The sequence below is a fragment of the Periplaneta americana genome, chromosome 13 (genome assembly GCF_040183065.1).
Source record: "Periplaneta americana isolate PAMFEO1 chromosome 13, P.americana_PAMFEO1_priV1, whole genome shotgun sequence".
NCBI lineage: Eukaryota > Metazoa > Arthropoda > Insecta > Blattodea > Blattidae > Periplaneta > Periplaneta americana.
Genome location: NC_091129.1, coordinates 154617901 through 154644622, shown reverse-complemented (window position 1 = coordinate 154644622; position 26722 = coordinate 154617901). Strand labels below are relative to the sequence as shown.

Below are 26722 nucleotides of genomic sequence, written 5' to 3'. Positions count from 1 at the left end.
TAAGAGGCCGCCCATGCAGAGTACTGGTAGACACCGGGGCGTCGCTCACTATCGCCAGACCGGAAGTCGTGCGTGGACTACCTGGGAGGACGCCGCTGCGCCGGTATGAGCTACGTACTGCCTCAGGCGAGAACCTGCCCATCCAAAAGGAGGTTTTCCTGGATCTGACATTGGGAAAGAGGAGACTGGAGATGTGGGTGTTCGTCGCCAACATCACTGAAGACGTCATCCTGGGACTCGACGCCATGCGGATCTTCGATGCAACGGTGGATGTCAGGCGCCGTATCCTGCGGTTTGGTCAGGATGAAGTGTTCCTGAGGGACGTCGAAGACCAACCCATTGCAAGCAGACTCACCTTGGAGAATCATGTGACAATCCCGGCAGGCTGCGAGATGCTGGTGACGGCAAGACTGGACGGACAGCCGAAGAGAAACCTGCTCCTCGATTCGCAAACAACTCCGATAGATGGGGTTTATGTGGCCAGATCCTTACTCCCGAATCAGAAGGTGGTACCGGTGAGGGTCCTGAATGTCACCAATCGGGACAAGGAGGTGCCTAGTGGAACTGTACTAGGTAACGTCGAGCCGGTGGTGTCTGTGACGTCGCTGGCAGAAAACGAGGAGTGTCACCGACCACGTCCAGATTTAGACCCACCACTGAAAGAGCTGGCTCGAGAATTGCCGGCGAATTTAAGCAAAAGAGAAAGAAGACAAGTCCACGATCTACTGACAGAATTTCAGGACGTGTTCAGTCTGTCTGAAAATGACTACGGGAGAACGGAGAAAGTCCAGCACCGCATCGACACCGGAAATGCTCGCCCAATCAGACAACCTCCTCGACGCGTCCCTCTAGCTAAACAGAGGGAGATTGACAACCAACTGGAGGACATGAAAGCAAGAGGGGTCATCGAGGAATCCGACAGCCCTTGGTCATCACCTGTGGTGCTGGTGAAGAAGAAGAATGGGGACCTGCGCTTCTGCGTGGACTACAGAAGACTGAATGACGTCACCAGGAACGACTGCTTTCCCCTTCCACGAATTGACGACACCTTGGACACCCTGGCCGGAGCAGAGTGGTTCTCGACGTTGGATCTCAAGTCAGGATACTGGCAGGTGGCCCTACATCCGGAGGATAAGGAGAAAACGGCATTCTCTACAGGCCAGGGACTATGGCAGTTCACCGTTATGCCGTTCGGCCTCTGCAACGCCCCGGCTACATTCCAGAGACTAATGGAGTCCGTAATGAGAGGCCTGACATACGACACCTGTTTGCTGTACCTTGATGACGTCATCGTGGTGGGCAAGACTTTCGGCGAACAGCTGTTGAACCTGAGGAAAGTGTTCGAGAGACTGCGACAAGCCAGACTGAAGTTGAACCCGAAGAAATGTCATCTATTCCAGAAGAAGGTCAACTACTTGGGACACGTAGTAGGGACCAACGGAGTGGCCACGGACCCGGAGAAGCTACAAGCCGTCAGAGGATGGCCGAGACCGAGGGACAAGCAGGAGCTGCGCCGCTTTCTCGGCCTCTGCACTTATTACAGAAGGTTCGTAGCTGGGTACGCCAACATCGCTAAGCCTCTAACCCAGCTGACCGAGGAGAAACAACAATTCCAGTGGACGGACGAGGCGGAGTCATCCTTCCAGTCACTGAAAGAGGCGCTCTGCACTGCTCCTGTACTGGGATATCCCATCCCTGGAAGGAAGTTCACGCTCGACACGGACGCTAGCAACGTAGGCATCGGCGGAGTACTCTCTCAGGAACAGGACGGGCAAGAGAGGGTGATTGCCTACTTCAGCCGAACACTATCCAAGGCTGAGAGAAACTACTGTGTGACGCGTAGAGAACTTCTTGCCATTGTGGAAGCCCTGAAGCACTTCCACAAATATTTGTATGGCCAGGAATTCCATCTGAGGACAGACCATTCTGCACTCACCTGGCTATTGGGCTTCAAGAATCTGGAGGGGCAGACCGCCCGTTGGGTTCAACGTCTGCAGGAGTACAACTTCACCTCTGAACACCGACAAGGGAAGAAACATTCCAACGCTGATGCCCTGTCACGACGTCCGTGCCCGGATGGCTGCAAACACTGCCTGAAAGTAGAAGAGCGGGATGGCGCCCACGCAGTAAGAGCAATTGCCGCCCAGCCGAGCCCAGGATGGGATAACGCCGCCATAAGGAGGGAGCAGCTGGAGGACCCAAACATTGGACAGCTACTGCGTGATGTGGAGTCCGGCCAGAGACCAGTATGGGCCGATATCGCCAACCGTAGCACCACTTACAAGAGCTACTGGGCCCAGTGGGAATCCTTCACTGTCAAGGACGGTATCCTGAAGAGGATTTGGGAGTCGGCCGATGGAAGGACCCGCATAGAACAACTTGTCCTGCCCAGGAGCAAGGTGAAGGAAGTGCTGGAGGAGACTCATGCTGGAGTGACTGGAGGCCACCTGGGAGCCAACAGGACGCTGGACAAGTTAAGGCAGAGGTTCTATTGGTTGCATCAGAGGACCGACACGGAACAATGGTGCCGAAGATGCGACACCTGTGCAGCCAGTCGCGGACCAAGGACCCGCAGCAGGGGAGCCATGCAGCAGTACAACGTGGGAGCTCCTTTTGAGAGGATCGCCATCGACGTTGCTGGACCGTTCCCGGTCACGGATCGCGGGAACCGCTACCTGCTAGTCGCCATGGATTACTTCACAAAATGGCCAGAGGTGTACGCGATTCCCAACCAAGAGGCTTCGACGGTGGCCGACGCGCTGCTTGACAACTTCATCTGCCGATTCGGGGTGCCCCGGGAATTGCATAGCGATCAGGGGCGCAACTTCGAATCCAACCTGATGGGAGAATTGTTCGAGCGTCTGGGGGTGCATAAAACCAGGACCACTCCCCTCCACCCACAGTCCGATGGTATGGTGGAACGCTACATCAAAACCTTGGAAGAGCATCTGCGGAAGGTGGTGTCCAACCATCAACGAGACTGGGATGCCAGAGTCCCACTGTTCCTCTTGGCCTACAGAGCTTCGGTCCACGATACAACAGGGATGACACCGGCAAACATGGTCTTCGGGAGAGAGCTGCGCCTGCCCTGTGATCTGCTGTTTGGCACGCCACCCAGCGCCGACCAGCCAGCGACTGACTATGTGGCAGAACTCACCGAGAAGTTGAATGGAATTCACCAACTGGCCAGAGAGCACCTCAAGATGGCCAGCGACAGGATGAAGGTGCGCTACGACAGATTAGCCAACTCTGCAGGATTCCAGGAGGGCGACCTGGTGTGGCTGTATCGACCTACCAGGACCAAAGGGAAATCACCAAAGCTGCAGCGTGCCTGGGATGGACCATACCGCGTGGTGACCCGGATCAACGACGTGGTGTACCGGATCCAGCGACAACCTCGAGGGAAGATGATGGTGGTGCATCTGGACCGATTAGCAGCCTACCAAGGGACTGCCCGGGACGAGCAGCCCTAAGGAGGGGGCAATGTGACAGCGACGTGAGAATCGAACTCACGACCAGCGTCCCGCAAGAAAGCAGATCGCACGGGCTCCACGGAACATTGGGTGACGTCGCGCGGTGGAGAGAAGGGAGAGAGGGTGTATTACGTCATGCGACGAGTCTGCGCGCGCAGCTGCTACGCAGTGGATGTGGAACGACCTTCCCGGCCCTTCCAGAAATGTCGATGTAGAGATATTGAGATAATTCTCTACACACCTGTAGAAGGTTCTCGCAACTATGATTTTGCTATAAAAGAGCAGGCGCCAGCGAACTAGAGAGTCTTCAGAGTTTTCAGTTATTCAGTCAGTGAGAAAGCCAGAGCAAGCAAGCCAGCCGGAGTTCGACTCGAGTGTGCGTCCGCATCTGCGTCAGCATCCGAAGGCCTGAGTTCGAGTGCAGTGGACCGCAGTTGGAGGGACCTGAGTTCGAGTGCAGTGGACCGCAGTTGGAGGGACCCGAGTTCGAGTACAGTGAACTGTCTCTGCAGGTCTGTGGTTCGAGATATTGTGAACTCGAGTGACTGAGATAGAAGAACTGTGAACTGAGAACTGATAGTTCTGATTTGTAAATAGTGCTTTGTAAATATTAGTTAAGATTAACAGTTCATTGTTGTGCGTAATAGTCCAAGTCAATTGTCATTGTCGTCGGTGGAGTGCTATAACGAATACTGTGTGAGTGAAGATCCAATTGTTGACGAGAGCGTTTAACGTGAATTGTAGAAAGGAATTATTGTTGTGACGAATAAATTACATTGTTGTTACTAAATAAAATCACAATATGAATAAAAGATTGTGAAACGAATTAATCTGAGTTGACATTGTTTTTTTTTTATGTAGAGAGTCACTTTGATATGCGAGTGTTTTGGATTAAGAGCACGTTTTCGAAACGAATTATGCTGGAAATCCAAGGTTTTACTGTGCGTATATATATATATATATATATGAAATATTGAATGATCGTAAAGATATTGTCACTTACTAAAGCGATCGCTATTATCTATAGCTCTGGAACATTGTAGTTTTGTTTTATATAATGATATAGTAATTAGATTTTCTTATTTTAGTACAATTTAATGACGTATATATATGAAATATTGAATGATCGTAAAGATATTGTCACTTACTAAAGCGACCGCTATTATCTATAGCTCTGGAACATTGTAGTTATATTTTATATAATGATATAGTAATTAGATTGTCTTATTTTAGTACAATTTAATGACGTATATATATGAAATATTGAATGATCGTAAAGATATTGTCACTTACTAAAGCGACCGCTATTATCTATAGCTCTGGAACATTGTAGTTTTGTTTTATATAATGATATAGTAATTAGATTTTCTTATTTTAGTACAATTTAATGACGTATATATATGAAATATTGAATGATCGTAAAGATATTGTCACTTACTAAAGCGACCGCTATTATCTAAAGCTCTGGAACATTGTAGTTATATTTTATATAATGATATAGTAATTAGATTGTCTTATTTTAGTACAATTTAATGACGTATATATATGAAATATTGAATGATCGTAAAGATATTGTCACTTACTAAAGCGACCGCTGTTATCTATAGCTCTGGAACATTGTAGTTATATTTTATATAATGATATAGTAATTAGATTGTCTTATTTTAGTATAATTTAATGAGGTATATATACGAAATATTGAATGATCGTAAAGATATTGTCTTTTACTAAAGCGACCGCTGTTATCTATAGCTCTGCAACATTGTAGTTATGTTTTATATAATGATGTAATTAGATTTTCTTATTTTAGTACAATTTAATGACGTGTATATATATATATATATATATATATATATATATATATATGAAATATTGAATGATCGTAAAGATATTGTCACTTACTAAAGCGACCGCTATTATCTATAGCTCTGGAACATTGTAGTTAGGCCTATATTTTAAATAATGATATAGTAATTAGATTGTCTTATTTTAGTACAATTTAATGAGGTATATACATATGAAATATTGAATGATCGTAAAGATTATTGTCACTTACTAAAGCGACCGCTATTATCTATAGCTCTGGAACATTGTAGTTAGGCCTATATTTTATATAATGATATAGTAATTAGATTGTCTTATTTTAGTACAATTTAATGAGGTATATACATATGAAATATTGAATGATCGTAAAGATTATTGTCACTTACTAAAGCGACCGCTATTATCTATAGCTCTGGAACATTGTAGTTATATTTTATATAATGATATAGTAATTAGATTGTCTTATTTTAGTACAATTTAATGAGGTATATACATATGAAATATTGAATGATCGTAAAGATTATTGTCACTTACTAAAGCGACCGCTATTATCTATAGCTCTGGAACATTGTAGTTATATTTTATATAATGATATAGTAATTAGATTTTCTTATTTTAGTACAATTTAATGAGGTATATACATATGAAATATTGAATGATCGTAAAGATTATTGTCACTTACTAAAGCGACCGCTATTATCTATAGCTCTGGAACATTGTAGTTATATTTTATATAATGATATAGTAATTAGATTTTCTTATTTTAGTACAATTTAATGAGGTATTTATCTACCCAATGTCCTACGAAGATCTATAAACCTTCCATGCTGATAGCCCATTATATTTCTTTAACCTGTAGAGTTAGTTTTTAATTGAAAATTAAATATATTTCTTGATTTAGCATCGACTGTAACACCTCTTTTTGAATCCCTTTTTGGTGAAATTTCCTCTCCAGTAGCATCCTCTATAGATATATTTTAAACCCTTTATTATAATCCTTCACTAATATTGTTTCTTTTTTCTTGTCTCCTTCCGCTACTCTCCCGGCATGCAGTGCGCACCGCGACATTCAGCGCATCGTTAGACTCCACGCCCGGGCCTGCACCGGGGGGCTCGGCCCCCTTGTTGGGCCCCTTTCCTACCAAAGCTCCAAGTACGTGTTTTTGTTGTTGTTCCTGCTGTCCCCTTCGTGTTACTGCTAGTAGAGCTGACATTGCATGACATACAGAGAATTCTATTTAAATGAAGACTAGACATGGGCTTCCCGTTGCCTGTCTAGCTTCTTTCTAAAGAGAACACTCTGTAGTAAGACTGTGTTGTCACATCTCAGAAAATGTGTTTAGCGATCAGAGTATGTAGTATTTTCTTCACGGATGTTTTATTTTCTTCAGTGATTTTCAATTAAACTAGTGACTTGTGCAGCAAATTCTGCTGCAAACTCCTGCTGCAAACTAAGTTCGTTAGACATTCAAATAAAAATTCTTCAGATTTATTTTCAATGAAAAATACTTGTCTTTTTGATAGTTATTTGCTTCCATAATAATGAAACATACTCCCTCTGAATGGATTTTTTTTAGGCCAAATACTTTTTCTTGAACCTATCCATCTTCAGTTTTTGAGTTTCAACACGAAAACGCAAGTATCAATGTCAGGACGATAGCAGTAGCTATTTCAGGTCATTGTGGATTGTAGGCAAAATTTAAAAAAATGTCAGGTTTGCTAAGCTTTCGAGCAATAGCATGTAGAACTTCAAATGTAGAGCGTAAAATCATTTTATCCTACTAAGAGATCTTGCTGAAATGATCTGGAGACTACAAAATTTTCTAGGCCTCTTATTTTATCAGTAAGTAATACCTTTTTATCTTTCCTTAGGACCTGTAATTTTTGCGCTCTCTCTAGCCACCACCATTAAGTATATGAAAAAGACCCAACCCCACTGGGTTAATAAGTATAAAAATATTTGATTTTTAATAACAATATTATTATCTTACTTAAGTTTTGTAGTTATATATATAGGAGCCACTCAGTAAATTATAGAAATGAAGCTCTAAATTAAGATATTCTCTACATTTACTTACGTAACCTCAAAACGTTTCACTTTCATGTCATCAATATGGCATCAATATTATGTACAATTAATGAAAAATAGACGCATCATGATATTAACTATAATAATATTTCATTTTTAATGGTAATAATGTCATCAAGCCACCTCAAGTTTCGTAGATTTGAATATCCAATACACAGCTGTACTCAGAAAATTATACACTGCAGAATCAGTTTTTAATATCAAATTGAATTGAGCTCTAAATATGTCAGCAATCCTGCAGGTCATGGCCTTCGTGTAATAGCCTATTGTTTATTGTAGTGTGTGTTTTGTTCTGAAATTCAATCAAGCCGGCCGTGATTCAATAAAATTAGTTCTCAAAACTGACAACAGATGGATTTTGAAAAATAGGAAAATTATATAGGAAAATTGACATTTCACTGAAAACTACTACTTTTCCGAAAAACTTTGGGTTCCAAGCTTCAAAATGAGGGGCCATTTATTAAAATCCGTTCAGCCGTTTTCCCGTAATTTCCATTACCAGTTCAAATTATATATATATATATATGTGTGTGTGGATTGCAACGAAATTTCCACAAAAGTTATTTCATATAATATTATTATCAGACTTAACGATTTGGAATGCATCGTAAAACAAATTTATCGGTTTGGTTATGGAAGTTCTTAGCCAAAACAAAATTTACAGGGGTTCATTATGTTGGTGAACCACATTTAACTAAGTTTCTCCCTTGTTGAAGAAATAATATGAAGAATTCGCAGGAAAAACGATGAATGTCACATTTCTGTTAAAGATTATATATCTAATTGAGTCTATAACTGCAAGATTTAGTGCTGTTTCTGTAGAAAATAAAGGAAAGGATTACTGTATTCGTGGTGATAATTCTCCTTTTTACCATTTTTCATAAGAACAACATTAAATTTCGCATTGATCCATTGAATTAGATAATGGCATCAACCTTAAGAAAACTGTGACATTCATCGTTTTTCCCGCGAACTCTTCATATGTAATTCATTATAATATCATATAGTTTAAAAATAAAACCATTGAGATGCAGTATACATATCGGTATCTACACTCTATTTGTGGAGCTTGTTGCCAAAAGGTACCAAATCCACAATTTTCGAAAAACGAATACAGATGGCAGCACATTCTTAGCTACCTCTAGAACGGAAACACTAACCATTTCTCTCGAAAAAGTACCAAATCATGTCTCCAGAAGTCACTGAAAACATTGTTTTGCAGCAGAAAATACCACATCCATGCTGAGTTTGATGCAAAAACATACCAAATCTCTAGCGTGTTCCTATTGGTTCTCGATTTTGTGTCACTGACATGTCATGCGTCATGCAGAAATTTCATTGGCTATTATAGTGACGTATTAGTTGTTTGGATTATTTTACAATAATATTATAAATTCTGATTTTATTATTGGAACAGCGGATGAGGATAACATTGATGTTGATTATGATAATTAGAACAAACATAGCCTCCATTTTGTGAAATTTAATTAAGAATGTTTAGTAATATGTAGCCTATTTAATTTTATAGTGCTAATGAATAATTCCTTTACATCCCCATTTATAATACTGAATTATTCCATGCCAATATCAAAGCCATGTTCAGGAGGCTAAGAAAAAAGATTCTTTGTTAGTATCCATGGGCTATTTTGACATTAATAAACTCCAACTTTACAGTAATACTACAAATTTTGAGTCTGTTGTTAAAACAGAGTATGATGATAACATTGATGTTAATTATGGTGATTAGAACAACAAACATAGCGTCGTAAAACAACCAAAAACGAAAACAACAAACATAGCCTAAATTTTTTTAATGAAAAATGTTTAATTATGTATTCACTTTTACAGTGATAGTAAATAATTCCTGTACATTCATTCTCATTCATGATTACTGAATTGTCTCATGCCAATATGTACCTCATCCAATTTGTTGCCAAAATGTACCAAATCCAAACTAAAATTATTAATAACTTCCTGAAAATGTGTGAAATATCTTAAATATATGCCTAAATACATAAAGAATAGTGACATAGATCCATAATATATAATATTTTTTACAACTATGAGCAGTTTTTTTCATTTCCTGTAAAATTAGATCTGTTGGATTTGGTACCTTTTGGAAACGAGCTCCACATTTAGCCTTTATGAAATCTTAAATTGCATCTATATTCCTTTTGCTTATTTGCATTTTGTAATTTTCAGTTAGTATTTCAAGGAGCACCAAACAATCATAAGTACTATCATAAGAGTTCTCATTCTATCCATGATTCACGAGCTCTTAGCACGAGTGAATTATCCAAAGAGATGAAATCTCGCGTTATCTTTGAATGAGACTATTTTGCGAACAATAATAAAAAACTAAGAAGTAGGAGATAACATAATTATATTACTATCAAATAAGATATTTAAGGGAACAAATGCATTATAGGACTCAGAGTATTCCATAGTATGGATTATATATTGTATATTTTCGATTATTATATCAAGTATGCCATCTTAACAAAACTAAAAACATACTACAAACGTGTATCATTTTAATAAAACCAACAACAATGAAATTAAGCTCATATTAGTCACCTTTGTCATACAATATATTATATTTATTCAAAATAAAATTAAAGAAACAAACCAAAACTAAACTTAAAACACAGTAACACTAAACTTTCAAATAATACAACATTGGTATTAATACAACAATAAAATTAAGTTCATATTAGTCATCTTCATAATATATTATAAAATACTAATTTTACTCCATTTATACTGCATTTGTGGTCCAGGGAAAATACTAGTCTTTCACAAAAACACTTTTTACTATTTTCCCCGAACCGAAATATTAAATAAATAATTGGTGTAAAAATTAGCATTTTACCACAGTCAATCACGAAACTCAATACGTAGTAAATATGCATCCATAGACAGTTGCTAACCACTAGGATCGCTAATATCGCCTCATTACAGACAATGCGAAATAGTACCTGCACAGTCTATTGTTCCTAGCACCCTCACAACTCAAGCTCCGTGACTGTATTTAGGCCTACTAGACATGGATCTCACTGGAGATGATCCGTTTTATTTTCTCCGTTATCCAAGTGATTTCACAAGTGCTACAATACGGCGTTTCTGTGTTTGTCATTCAATATCTTATATTCTCCGATGACATCTGCACATGAGTCCATCTCGTTTACTTCTACATTTCTTCAAACTCATTCCAGAATTACATGTTTCGAAGAACATTAATTTCACTCCTAAGTAAACCACAACACATAAAAAACCATAGAATATATTTGTATTAATGGATAAAGTAAGTAAAAAAGGTTCTATTTATAATTCCATAATTTTTATTTCTAGGCTTACATTTTAAGCCAACAGGAAGTATATTTAACAATAGCTAGCATTCGAAATTACCGCCATGATTATGATAAAATTAATTTTGAACAATACTGGTTGGTTGACAACATAATAAAAACGATATATATCGATAATTTAATTGTTCAAAACGCTACTTCCCGTCCTCTTTTTTGCAGCTTTGCATATTTTTATATATTCAGAGTAGGTCCTGTAATGCATCTGTTCCAGTTACTAACTTATATTTAATTTGCCGGTATGGCCTTGACCTCCTTCAATATGAAATTCATGGGCAAACATATGACAGTAGTTGTTAGTAGAACAGCAAAATTAAATAAACATTTTTAGCCGGATTACCACAAGGATTTATCCTATCACCACTTCTCTTCAATCTCTTCACATATGGCATTCCTTATTTACGACCGTCACACATACATGTTGATGATACATTTTATTCTCACTGTAATCTAAATACTGCAATTAGTACTCTTCAAACACCATTATAAGTGCTATCTAATTGGTTCTCTCGCTGGCGATTACTACTCAACATTACCAAGATAGAAGCTTAAAATCTTCTCTGTAAGGGCTATCCATAATCCACCTCCTTTGGTTCTTCTAAATGAATTAGTTACATGGCTTTCTAGTCAAGAAGCTGCATTATTTTATTTACAAACTGCCTCCCATTGAGGGTAGCCCTTACGGACTCAGTATACCCTTAAAAATAAATATACGTATGTAAACACAGATCACTGAACAACAAATTTTTACTTTTTGTCTTGCTCCGAAATAAAAATAGGTGAATATTGCTAATATGTATTTAATTAACATGGAATGCCCATATAACTCGCATTGTTACGCTAGCTTCTTCCAGAATTCGAGAATTATATCCGGGGAAAATTAATAGAATTTTTATGAACAAAAAAATATTTTTCTATTTTTCACTGCTAGCCTAGTGATAAAATTACAACACACCAAGGATTCAAAATGCCTCATAATACTTGAAGAATGTGTACTGAATACAAAACTGACGTTATAGTTTAAAACACAACAACAATAAAACTATTTCATGGGTATAATGAGAAAATTTCGGAATTTAAACTTACCATTTAAAATAATTTAAATCTGCAAGCATGCTGGATGATGATCTTCCTTTATATCTTCTTTCCATTTCATATATTTCTTGATGAAATCTTTCCCCATGCTCATCGCTTACCGCTCCAAGGCTAGGAGGGAAGAATTCGAAATGAGAATGTAAAAAATGTATTATGAGAGACATATTACACCCCATTTACTCATACGAACTTAACATGGTTTCCACAACAAGTTCTATGTAGTTGTCTGCCCTAGAATTTCCAAGGAAATTTGAGCAAACGTTTTTAAAAGCGCTCCATGTCATTTTTTCTGTAACGGAAAGTTTTTCCTCAAACAAAGAGTCAGCCATAACTTTGTGAATTTGTGGACCGATGAAAATGCCCTCTCTTAATCTGTCTTCACGTAAACTGGTAAACTTTTATTTTAAATACTAAAAACCACATCCATGTTTGTTCATTACATAGACCTCACTTTGAACTGTTATGAAATTTACGGAATGGAAAGGACCAATATTTGTTTATTTATTAGAAGTACAAAAGAACATGCCAACAAGCACAAGAAATCTGAAATAAGTCATAAACTCATAAAATGCATTAGCTTTTGTTTTGGTTTACAACCCCCAACCCCCGCCAGATGTTTCCTGGGAGAGCGTTTATCGAAAAGTTAAATCATAGCATATCTTAAAAACCTTATGTGATAGGAAGAAAAGAGATGAATTTTCGGATTCAGCGCACACCAAACTATAAAGGACACATTGTTTTAAGTCGGAGAAAAATTCTTGATGTTCAGTGATAATTATTATAGATACAAAACTTACATGGAATGCCCATATAACTCGCATTGTTACGCTAGCTTCTTCCAGAATTCGAGAATTATACCATTTGGTTAATCGACGTTCACAAAATGGATTAAATTGTTCAATGTTATTCTACACCTCGCTTGTACGATCTCTTTTAACTCATGCAGCGCCAATGTGGGGGACAGCGAATAAGACTCACATGCATGTATACTTCCTAACTTCTTCAATTAACTGCTTATATTCACAATACAGGGCGACCCATATTTATATTCAACTTTTTGTTACACTGTAGTAGCGAAACCAATCAGGTTAAGTGATTCATTTCACCGCTGAAATGTATCGTGTTCCATATCATTAAAATCACAAAAGAAGCTGACATTTTATTTTACTTTATTGTGTTTTCAGTACGGTCCGAAACGTTTAATGTAATCAGAAAAATGTAGTGTAAGCAAATACCTTACTATAATAATACCGGACAGCTAGCAGTTTTACGTGCGAACGACGATGGTGCTGCTACCTACCTGCCGGGATGGAGATACTAGCGAAACAAGCTGTAATCAACTGCAATGTATATTGTTGCTGGGCTAGTCAATTTGTTAATAGTTTTATGAATTAGTACTAGTGTTAAAATGTCAGGATATATATGTGCTGTTTATAATTGTGACAATTGCAGCATTACAAATTGCTCCAAATCGTACTTTCGATTTCCGACAGTTCATAAAACGTAAGTCAACAACATTCTTTAGTAGGCCTAATTCCTTCGTCTTTGTGCTGATAGAAAAATACAAATTAGTTTTTTTTTTTATTTAGACCTAATAAATAAATAGAAGTTAAAATGTGCTGGATTTTAAGGTTTTATCAAATTAAGTTTTATTGTTGTCCACATGCCTTTACTAATTATTACAAGCATCAGATTACTATCAATTTTATCTTTGCAGTTGTCAGCAATGCGTATATAAAACATTATTGTAAATTCATTCCTAATATCAGATTGATTTTGTCTCGCTAAACCAAAGAAAAAATATGTAACAATTAATTACGGAAAGTAATATGAAGTATGCAGTATTTTTCATAATATGCAGCTTTGATATAAGATAATAATTTTACATTAAATATTATTCAACATTTCTTAAGTGTTTCATATATAATTCCACATTAGTAACTCACGTTTTAAACAATAGGCCGAATCTCGCTATGTTAATATTTGTATATGTGGACGTAATTCCACCCCTCTCCGCTAGATGTCAGGTCCGCGATATTTCACACTCACGCCAATGCTGCTAGTATACAGCTGACCGGTATTATTATAGTAAGGTATTTGGTGTAAATCTTAAAACATTAACCATGACCACAATACTGTGTACGATCGAACACGAATTGCTGCTCGAATGGAGGTGTGGCAGTCCCCAATTATGGTGCAGAGATGGTGGAGAATGGTGAAAGGAAGAAATGCGAAGCTGAACTACAAGACCATCAAGAGACTTCACGCCAACTTGATTCGCACTGGCTCAGTTACGTAACAGAAGGGTGTTGGCCGAACAAAAACAGTGATCACAGAGGAGGCCAAAGCAGTCGCTACTGGGGCCTTCCAGAGAAGTCCTAAGAAATCCATTCGACAGTACCAGCGGGAATCTGGTGTATCTTATGGGTCCGTTGCTAAGGGAAATGAATTGGCGGCCATGGAAGCCATACTTTGTGCAAGCTCTGTCATGTGAGGACTTTGATATCAGAATGGAGTTTGCGGAGTCTCTACTAGCATGGATTCAAGAGGAACCTAGCCTTTTGCGACACATTCTATGGTCAGACGAGAGGAGTGTGGCCGGGTGCCAAATGAAATGCTTGTGAGAGCAGTACGGAACGTTCAGCCACGTCTGGAAAAATGCAGCAACTCTGCCTCCACGTGTATTTGACGGGTACCTGTCAATTCTTCTGAACGAGGGTTGTGATTGGTTACTGAAAAGAGAAGACAAGATTTCCGTCACAGTAAGGAAGATATTTATTTATGACAACCAATTAGTAGGGGGCAGTAGGAGGTCTGTCGGAAAAGTCCTTTCCATGAAACTGCACTCTATGAAAAAAAATAGAGGATACATTAATTTTGTAAATATGTACTAACAGTCCACACCTGTGGAGTAACGGTCAGTTAAACCAGGTGGCCCGGGTTAAAATTCCGGTCGGGGGAAATTACCTGGTTGAGGTTTTTTCCGGGGTTTACCCTCAACCCAATACGAGCAAATACTGGGTAACTTTCGGTGCTGGACCCCGGACTCATTTCACCGGCACTATCACCTTCATTTCATTCAGACGCAAAATAACCTAGATGTTGATACAGCGTCGTAAAATAACCCAATAAAATAAATAAAATGTACTAACATGTAATCATTTGTAATTTGTGTAGCGCATTTATGTGAAAACATGTACGCACTTGAATTGTAAATAAATGAGATATGAAAAGAGTCGCCTCAACAAAACAACAGTTATTTCCTCGTTCCTCGCATCCCACCCTGTAAACGAGGAGAAAATAATTGAATAATAGTCACGGTTGAAACTGTTTTCAAGGTTATGTAGCTTTGTACTGGAGCGACGCAGAATATGGGTTTATAAGTAAAAGTTGTTACATTACACACCTCAAAGTTTGTCACACATTCAACCGAACACTCTGTATGCCCACATACCATCCTTGTCCATTGATTACTATTATTATTATTATTATTATTATTATTATTATTATTATTATTATTATTGTTATTATTATTATTATTGTTATTATTATTATTATTATTATTATTATTATTATTATTATTATTATTATTATTATTATTATTATTGTTATTAACATTCTAGCCCTTTTCTTCGCCATTCATCATTTCTAATTCTTATCATGTATTTTATACCTCATTGTCTTGTGTTAATACGTATATTCATCTACCAAGGATTTCCCGTTTAATTCCTGTCCTGTCATAACGCGCTCCTTTTTATTAGCACGATGGACTTGGCGATGGATTATGAAAGTCATCTTTTTGACGCATATTTATGCTATGAACTGTTGAATTAGTTACAAAATTTTCACGATTACATATGAGGAAGTTTATTAATGAAAAAATATACTGAGGAGCCATGTGCATTATTTGTGGTTTTTTTAAAAAGATCCTAAACGATTCTCTAGATTTGGCACCTACTACTATTCTAATTACTCTTTTTTGTAGTAGGAATATAGGAGAAGGTTGCCTATATCGTATCACTTTTCAGTCTTTCTTTATTTATTCCGAAATGGGAAGGAATTTTAATTGCATATATTGTTAGACATACGGACAGGACCGTGAGACACAAAATATTTTTTTCAGAAATGTTTAACAATTATCATTTTTTTTAAAAGGCATTATTTAAAACTCAGTGAGCGGTACGATTTATGCGCCCTGTTTCCAAAATCGTATCTAGTAATAATAAAAAAGCCGCCCTAAGTAAGGGTTCGAATAGATCGGCCTACTAATCAATTCATAAAGAATAATCATGAAAACCAATTGTGTGACAATTTGAAAGGAAAATGAAAACATTAAGATAAATGATACGAAAACATAGGAAATCATTTACAATAAAAGTTTGTTGGGTACAAATGATTACTAATTGTAGCTATGGATGATTTTAACACATGAGATCTTATGGCATTAATCGTTGCATCAGAAATTTTAAATTGTTTAAGTTGATTTAAAGTTTCTCGTGGGATCGTGCTACGGGCACCGAACATGAGCTCAGAAACTGTCCAATGTGTGATGTGGTATTGTGCTCCAAGATGCTGACAACAAGGCTCACATATGACTTGTTTTTCACGACATACCTCTTCTGGCTGTTGCTCGTGCATTTCGAAACGGATTGTGGGATCAAGAATGACACCCTTATCCTTCTGCCGATCAATTATGATGGTATCAGTACGTTTAGTAGAGCCATCAGAAGAGACGCAACCAACTTCCTCATAAACCTCATAGGAAGGATTCTGACGGATTGAAGATACGATGAGAGGACGATGCTTAAATCGAACCCATTTGTAAAATATTGTGACTTTTTTTCAGTAACAACAATGTAATTTATTCGTCACAACAATAATTCCTTTCTACAATTCGCCTTAAACGCTCTCGTCAACAATTGGATTTTCACTCAACACAGTATTCGTTATAGCACTCCACCGACGACAATGACAATTTACTTGGACTAGTGCGAACAACAATGAACTGCTAATCTTAACTAATATTTACAAAGCACTATTTACAAATCAGAACTACCAGTTCTCAGTTCACAGTTCTTCTAGCTCAGTCACTCGAGTTCACAGTATCTCGAACCACAGACCTTCAGAGACAGTCCACTGCACTCGAACTCAGGTCCCTCCAACTGCGGTCCACTGCACTCGAACTCAGGCCTTCGGATGCTGACGCAGATGCGGACGCACACTCGAGTCGAACTCCGGCACACAAGTCTGGTTTGCTTGCTCTGGCTTACTCACTGACTGAATAACTGCAAACTGCTGTCGTTCCTTCGCGTCCGTAATTTATAACCACAGCGACGTAGCCTCGAAAGTTCCACGCGTCTCTAGAGATGGCACTCCAGAAAAATCCAGAGCCCTCTCCTCTCTACCAGCACCAGATGCGCGCGCACTCTCTCTCCACTCTCTCGCCGCGTAGGCCCTTTCCCTTCTCTCCGCCGCGCCGTCCATCAGTGCTCCGTGAAGCCCGCGCGATCTGCTCTCTTGTGGGACGCTGGTCGTGAGTTCGAATCTCACGTCGCTGTCACAATATACATATAATTTTCAAAATAAAAACTACATCAAAGGCGAGCTACCTGACATCTGTTATAGTAAGTTCAAAAAGATATTCGTCAAACATCAGAATATGTTGAACCAATTCCTCTTCTATTTTCCGTGGAAAAGCTGTATTCCTCTCGTTGACGGATCTATTTGCAGGATGATTTGCAACTTGCCCATCAAATGTCGCTTGAAGTCTGTTTTGGAATTTCGTACTTATGGCAACATTCAATCCCACCACTCCGGATCGCAATTCGTCCAGAGACTTAAGTAAAGCACTTGGTTCCCATTTTCCGTATTCTCGTTTGCCTATTATCCAGAGCTGCCAAGGGTCTCCATGGTAACTAAGAGCGTATTCCGAATCTCACCGGTGAGCAATCCGATGGCATCGCGGTGTTCCGAATTCCACCGATGACGTCATTGATGCTCCACCGGTGTCGCACAGGTACCATCAACTTGCAGAGGTGGTGGCAGTCTCCATCAGCCGCCATCAGTGAATCTGATTGGTTCTTGTATAGGGCGGGAATTAGCAGACGAATAACATCGTGCACTGTTGTGTCATGGCGGTGTGTTCTGCTGTATTGTTTGTAATGAGCACAACGTAAAAACAATATGTTAATGGCTTATGAGCGAACATGTCAACGGACCCGTTATTACTACCGGTTCAAGAAATAAATTGTTTATGCTATCTTTTCTTTGAACGAGATGGGAGTACGAAAATTTCGCAAAATTTTGCTAGCGTAGCACAGAAAACAACTTGTATAGTCGCCATGACAGCATCGATCCTTCCAGCAGTTTTGTTCCTTATTTCGCTGCAACGTGACGTCATTGATGCCACCGGACCGGTGAGATTCGGAATACGCTGTAAGTGAGACCACTGGTCAGGAAGAATGAAATTCAAGGAAAATGAGTCAGACAACAAATTTCTTTTATCCATTTATTTCATACTTAATCATTAACAAACCACAATTTTTAATGCAAATTATTTTTATGTAATGTTAATCGTTTTTTTGGAAAACAACAGAACACAAAATAAGTTAATGTACTGCACTTAATTGTAAACGATACAAATCTCACTCTTTATTGCAATGTGTTTTATTATACTGATGCGGTGCTTTCTCAGCATTAGCCACAACTTCTTTTGGTGGTTCGAATGTATGGCATGGCTCAGGGATGGCCATTTTCCTGGTCAAGACAGATGATAACGTACAATCCAAGTTTTATTTTTCCTTATCGTAGAAAAAACACATTCTTCACCCGCATTAGAATGTGGAATTATCAAAATCAATTTAAACAACCTCAGATAGCCTCTTGTACCTTACTTCTCCATTTGCTAGTTTCATCTGAGATACACCGGTGACAGAACAACTAGAGGCTTCAGTGACGTCACTACAGAAGAGCCCACACACAGCACAATTGTTCGTTGCACTACAAACTGAAAACGTCGACCACTTACTTCACTGATCCAGCTGCGCTCTCACAATACAATAACTTCCGTTCAGAAAATGTTTTGCAGCTGAATGGTATCATACCTGCTAGTGCGGGAGGAGGGGGTGGTCGGACCGCTTAAAAGTAACGGCCTCCAAGCTTCTAGATGTTCTGTCCCTAGTGTAAATATGCCCAAATTATGTCCATTCTGTAAATGTACCGACTTACTTGCACCTCATGTTGGACTTTAGCACTTTCCCATACATCTTCAGGGATACTGTCTTGTTTTAAAGTTTTGTAAGCCACAAATGCGTGAGATTTCAGCTCGGGTGCTTGTGAGCGTGAGAATCCGCGTGTCTCACTTGGCAGGTCTGCATTATCTATTATCTATTCTGAAATTTAAAATAATTATGAAATTGACGTTAATTGTTCACGTTGCCAAAATCGTATTGGTACGATATGAGCAACCTTTCAAAGGTACGATTTAGGAAACTAGCACTCCAAACAAACTATTCCGATTATAACCTAAACAAAACTGTTACAGTGACTGTTTTTATCATTTAAGTAATCCAAACAATCTTATATGTTAGGTGTAATAAAAGACATTCATTAAACTAACTCAATGTTTCAATAAAAGCTTACGAAAGAGTAACAAAATCTTATATGAGAAATCAGAACTTTTATTAAGCACGATTTAATACAGCTGTTATCTTGGGCGAAATGCACAGCTGTTGTCTTGGGCGAAAGGCGGAAAACTGAACGAGTGTCAGTTTCTATTTGCATTTCGTGAAAAATTCTCTAGATGATTCCTACATGCAATAATTTCCTCAATATTAATAGTGGTACAATTTCGGCGCCGCGCGCCGGTACAATTTAGGCTACTTTCCCCTACTGTTACTATCTGTAGAATTTCCCCAGAATATTTTTCCAAAACTCATTACCGAGTGGAAGTATGCAAAGTATATTAGGTATTGATAGACTACTTGCTATCTCTTGCATAGATCTAATAGCAAAACATACTGAATGGCAGTCAAGTACTTGCATTAGTATAATAATAATAATAATAATAATAATAATAATAATAATAATAATAATAATAATAATAATAACAATAATAATAATTACAAAAATGTTTAACTTCAGAGAGCTTCCTCCTTATGTAGCAATTGGAAACATGCTATGATGTGGCACGCAGTTAAAAATACCATTACTATATTTCTGAATATGGAAAATCTGAAAGTTAGAATTTATAAAACAGTTATATTACCGGTTGTTCTGTATGGTTGTGAAACTTGGACTCTCACTTTGAGAGAGGAACAGAGATTGAGGGTTTTTGAGAATAAGGTTCTTAGGAAAATATTTGGGGCTAAGAGGGCTGAAGTTACAGGAGAATGGAGAAAGTTACACAACGCAGAGCTGCACGCATTGTATCCTTCACCTGACATAATTAGGAACATTAAATCCAGACGTTTGAGATGGGCAGGGCATGTAGCACGTATGGGCGAATCCAGAAATGCATATAGAGTGTTAGTTGGGAGGCCAGAGGGGAAAAGATCTTTGGGAAGGCGGAGACGTAGATGGGAAGATAATATTAAAATGGATTTGAGGGAGGTGGGATATGATGGTAGAGACTGGATTAATCATGCTCAGGATAGGGACCAATGGCGGGCTTATGTAAGGGCGGCAATGAACCTCCGGGTTCCTTAAAAGCCAGTAAGTAAGTAAGTAAGTAAGTACGATATGAGCAACCTTTCAAAGGTACGATTTAGGAAATCAGCACTCCAAGCAAACTATTCAGATTATAACCTAAACAAAACTGTTACAGTGATTGTTTTTATCGTTTAAATAATGCAAACAATCTTATATGTTAGGTGTAATAAAGGACATTCATTAAACTAACTCAATGTTTCAATAAAAGCTTATGTAAGAGTAACAAAATCTTATATGAGAAATCAGAACTTCCTATTAAGCACGATTTAATACAGCTGTTGTCTTGGGTGAAAGGCGGGAAACTGAACGAGTATCAGTTTCTATTTTTATTTCATGGAATATTCCCCAGAAGGTTCGTGCATGCAATACTTTCCTCAATATTAATAGGGGTACGATTTCGGCGCCGGTACGATATAGGCTACTTTCCCCTACTGTTACTATCTGTAGAATTTCCCCAGAATATTTTTCCAAAACTCATTACCGAGTGGAAGTATGCAAAGTATATTAGGTATTGATACTTGCTATCTCTTGCATAGATCTAATAGCAAAACATACTGAATGACAGTCAAGTACCTGCATTAGTAAAATAATAATAATGATAATAATAATAATAATAATAATAATAATAATAATAACAATAATAACAATAATAATAATTAAAAAAATGTTTAACTTCAGAGAGCTTCCTCCTTATGTAGCAATTGGAAACACGCTATGTTGTGGCACGCAGTTCAATAGTAATATACGTTACAAGAGCGGTATGTTGAAGTTTTCATGTTCGAGGAAAAGTTTGAAAAAGCGAAACGTAGTTGAGCTCTTTTAATTTCCGAGAATTGAAAGAAAACATACCGCTCGTGTATCGTACATTATTTTGTGCGAAGATCGTTTATTACATACCTGAAAGACGAATATCTAATTAGTTGCAATGAAATCTCCATCTTGGTTTCTGTTCCATGACGGCAAATTTGCAAAACAAAAATATCTATCTTCAACATTGTTGCTTTAAAATGTTTTCTGTGTTTACTATACTCCAGCAGACCGTGATATACGTCTGTCCTTTTTTTCCCCCAGTCTATAAATGCGAACTTAAAACAAACGGTAAGGTTATGTAATGATTTATTTTTGATTTTAATATTTTAACAATATTATTTATATAACATATTGCAGTAATAACATCGGCAAGTTTGTTGATTTTTTCACGGCTTCCTTAATGTTACTTGCATCACGAATGCAGTAACTTTAGTGGAGTTGTAGAGTTTACTTAATTTTTGCAAATATTTAAAAACAATAATTAACAGTGCAATTTAGGTGAAATTGCAGTGGTAAGTTTCCAATTTATAATTATTACTATATTGAACGTCTCTAAAAATAATATGTTAAAAGCCTAAAGCAGTAAAATCAGTATGTCACTTAAGCGGTAAGAAGAGGGAAATTGTTATGTGTGTTACGTTGGGAATACTGAATGTGGAATTTTAGACTTTCTGCGGATTGGTTTTGTGCGGAAAGCAAGCAAATACGCACGATCTCGCACAATAGTAATATGCGTTACAAGAGCGGTATGTTGACGTTTTCATGTTCGAGGAAAAGATTGAAAAAGCGAAACGTAGTTGAGCTTTTTTAATTTCCGAGAACATGAAAATAAACATACCGCTCGTGTATCGTACATTATTTTGTGCGAAGATCGTTTATTACATACCTGAAAGAGGAATTTCTAATGAGTTGCAATGAAATCTCCATCTTGGTTTCTGTTGAATGACGGCAACTTTGGAAAACAAATATATCTATCTTCAACATTGTTCCTATAAAATGTTTTCTGTGTTTACTATACTCCAGCAGGCCGTGATATACGTCTGTCTTTTTTTTCCCCCAGTCTATAAATGCGAACTTAAAACAAACGGTAAGGTTATGTACTGATTTAGAGTTTACTTAATTTTTGCAAATATTTAAAAACAATAATTAACAGTGCAATTTAGGTGAAATTGCAGTGGTAAGTTTCCAATTTATAATTATTACTATATTGAACGTCTTTAAAAATAATATGTTAAAAGCCTAAAGCAGTAAAATGAATATGACGCTTAAGCGGTATGGGAATACTGAATGTGGTATTTCACACTTCTGAATATGTAAATCAGGAAAGTTGGTCGATATTCTGTGACTCTTTTTAAATCTAGAATGTTTTTCAGCTTGTCAATTTTTCGGACTGCGTTTCTTCTTCAGGTGTGCAAAATATTGCAGCGATTAAATTATGCATTTGTTTGTTCCGAGGATTTGTTCCAGAAATACAGCAAGGGTCACTTTAAAATATACATAGCGACTGTCATAAAAATAGAAAAAGTCGGGCTCTATCGGAGAAACATGGGTCGATAACCGATAAGGGCAAACTGAAGTGGGGTGTTGATATGAAACAGGTCAGAATCGCTTATTTCCACGCCATCCTGTCACTCATTTGACGCTAGAGAAATTTAGTTCTTAACATATAATTCAATATCAAAGTACAGTCATATAATTTTTATTTTGAAATTGTGTTCTCAAATTATTACATTTGAGAAAATTACCTCGAATCTTTGATTAAACTATGCATTGAAGAAAATAAAATCCCCTTTTTTTGTGGACATAGTGTGTTTTAATATTATTAACTGTTATTAGACAAGGTATGTTAGTTGTCTATTGTTTGTATACATTTGTGTTATACTGTTATAATAATATATAGGGTTTTTCAAAAGTAAGAGGTAGGTAACTTTAACTTTAATTTAATTTAATTTAATTTAATTTTTCTTCATTTTCTACACAGTGAATCAAACAAATTCTGGTACTGGCTTAGTGCACAAGAAATGGAATTTTTTATCGCCATGGCAACGAGTTTATTTCTGTTGTAATTACATATTTTAACGAATTAATTTTAGTAAATGTGTGTTTTTATTCATTTCTATCTGTAAAACTAGTGATTTTATCTCTGGAATTCGTTACCTAATGACGTCAGGGACTGCCGGACTTTATCACAATTCAAAATTAAATTGGAAAATTTTGTCTTAATTAATGTTTTTAAGTATTGCTAGAAGAATTGATTTGTGTTTTTTTTTTCTTTTTCTTTTTTAATCGAGATTAAAATTCCAAGTTTCTTGTTTATGTTAGTTAATTAGTTAGGATACAATTAATTATGATACTTAATCACTCATTTAAAGTTTGTGTGACTGCAACCTGTGTATATTTTTGTGTGGCTTTATTTTGTTTATAGTGTTTTTTTTTTCTCTCTCTCTCTCTCTCTCTTTATTTCTTGTGTGCTTTATTTTGTATATAGTGTTTTTTCTGTTTATTTCTATTATTGTATTTGTATTCCTGGTGTTGTGGAAGAGAAGGCCTGATGGCCTTAACTACACCAGAATAAATAAATAAATAAATAAATAAATAAATAAATAAATAAATAAATAAATAAATAATTCAGAAGATGGCACTTACAATACACTCACCATATACTAAATATCTCAAATTTGCGTTTTTGGACTAGGGTTCTATTTTTTTAATCTTCAATTTCTCATGACATTCGAAGTAAGATATAGAGTTTGTAGTCATCTGCCTCAAAGTCGCAATGTTGTGGCGTTGTTGTGGTCATGTGTGCGTTTCCACATGGCTCATCATTGACTAGCTGTGTGGAAGTGTCCATTACAGTGTCTCTTCTTCAAAGGGAAAATTGACAGCATGCCCAAAGTTGCAGCGTTGTCTTCGGGGCTTTTTATAGAACGCAACTTGCTGACCCAGAAGAAGTCGTCCGACCGTGATGAACATGTAAGGTGCTATACTGTCGGTCACGATGTAGGTTCTCTGCAAGTAGTTACTGTCTCTCCCAGGATATCGAGTTACTGATATTTTTGTACTCTTTACAAAATGAAATACAAGTAGTTGGTTTTATTCGGCATTAGAAGTAAATAAGTATTTAACAACGAACAGCAGCAATTAATATATGAGGCTCGTGGATACAAAGAACAGTGGTTTTACAATTTGTACCAGTGGCGGCTCGTAGATATTAGTCATGGAGGGGCTCAGTTGTGAACGTTATGTCAAATTTAATAATAGGCTATTACATTTTCGATTGAAAAACAATTAGAATATGCCCTTACCTTACTTATTCCAAGTAGAATTCTGTACAACGTTTCTTCTCATGGAACTTGTCAGTAATTTCATCTAGTATTAGTATTTATTTATTTAACCTGGTAGAGATAAGGCCGTCAGGCCTTCCCTACCCCTCTACCAGGAGATTCCAACTATAATATGAACAATAAAATTACAATTAGTATTAAATTTACAATTACAATTACAAATAAAATTACAATTAGTAGATATTAAATTTACAATTACAATTACAATAAAAATCAAAGTACGATAAGATTACCTGACAAATTAAAGCTAGATAATTTATCAACAGTAATCTCACTAGAGGTTTTGATTTATCTAGAGAAAATCAAAACTCGAGTGGGATTTAATTGACTATTACACGATTAGAAGAAAGTATATAAAGATTATAGGTAACAAAGTACTCCAATACAATAAAATATTAATTGACTTACGAAAATAAACCTGTCTTCAAATGTATTATTGTACCATTACGCTAGATGGCAGTTGTGCCAACTATGGAATCTTCATTGAACTCTGTAGACGGTTACTAGTCAAGAAGGCTTTGGTGATTCAGTTTCATTTTTATTAAGACAGTTGCATTCCACTTCAATTATCCGAATCCCAGTAATCAACGTCACTTGACAGATGATTTTCAATAAATCTTAATATTAAACAATCTCTGATACGTGACTATCCATAATATCATATAGCAGAAGCTATAACATAACCTAACTAATATACTGTACACAAGTGTTAGAAAAGTTTTAATTAACGACGACGACATAAAAAGTAAACATGAATAATTTTAAAAGGAATAATTATTGAATGTACAATTTTCAAATTTGAATGTGGTTGGTGCTTCAATTGATATTATATTGGACGTGTGCGTAATAGAAGTGGAACTCGTTTATTTAGGCCTACATGGTGTATTCAACTTATTCAGGATTTCAGAATGAATAATTTTAAAAGGAATAATTATTAAATGTACAATTTTCAAATTTGAATGTGGTTGGTGGTTCAATTTATGTTATATTGGACGTGTGCGTAATAGAAGTGGAACTCGTTGATTTAGGCCTACATGGTGTATTCAACTTATTCAGGATTTCCGAATGGTGCTCTTCATTCATTTGTAAATCGGATTTCAGAAGATGCATAGGTATGATCAGTGATTTTTATTAATTCTTGTTCTTGAATGCCAATGCGAGTCATATTTGAAACTGCTGTGCATCGACTGGAGTGGTTTGTAATTATATATATATATATATATATATATATATTTTTTTTTTTTTTTTTTTTTTTTTTGACGTCCAGACCAGCGCAGTTTCAAATGTTGGCAAACAAAGAAACAAATGCTAGGGACGCGATAAAATTAAACAAATGTTAGGGACGCGATAAAATTAAACAAATGCTAGGGACGCGATAAAATTAAACAAATGCTAGGGACGCGATAAAATTGTGCGATAAGCAGCCATGATTGGTTGAAATACGTCCTTTCGTACCATTTTATTGGTCAAAAGTAGTATGACGTAGTAAGAGTGTAATAGTCATAGAAAAACAAAGAATATTTTATATTTACTGAATTACAAATTAAACCTAGAATAACAAAATTGTATAGTGATGAAATTACTGGATATTGAAATATTTTGTGATAGATTAAGGAAACTATTTACAAGAAATCAATTACTGACCAAGTGCCTAGTAAGTTTGCGTTTGAATTCAATTTTATTTCGACAGTTCCTGATGCTAGCAGGTAGCGAATTCCAGAGTCTTGGCAGGGCTATTGTGAAAGAGGATGAGTATGAGGAGGTGCGATGGGATGGTATTGTTAGTATTGTTTCATGACGAGAGCGTGTGTTCAGATTGTGGTGGGAAGAAAGGTAAGTGAAGCGAGACGACAGGTACGAAGGAATAGAAGGGTTCAAGATTTCGGAGAGAAAGAGAAGTGAATATAAATTTCTTTTCTTATCTAGTTTAAGTCAACCTATTGCTTCCAGGGATGGGGTAATATGATCATATTTACGAACATTGCTTACAAAACGTACACACAAATTATGAGC

General features: G+C 37.1%; 1 protein-coding gene across 7 annotated transcripts in view; it reads left to right on the top strand.

Annotated features, from left to right (window-relative positions):
- Positions 1–26722, top strand: part of LOC138712568 (cubilin) — a 909639-nt gene that overhangs the window by 744987 nt on the left and 137930 nt on the right. For 5 of the 7 annotated variants that reach the window (XR_011335744.1, XR_011335745.1, XM_069844493.1 and 2 more), the window contains exon 4: positions 6352–6450. The exons of the other annotated variants lie outside the window; for them this stretch is intronic. Coding sequence is in view for 3 of the 5 variants with exons in the window: in XM_069844493.1 (XP_069700594.1) it covers positions 6352–6450 (99 nt within the window). In the remaining 2 variants the exon portion in view is untranslated. The remainder of the gene's footprint in view (positions 1–6351; positions 6451–26722) is intronic. 7 annotated transcript variants of the gene reach the window in all.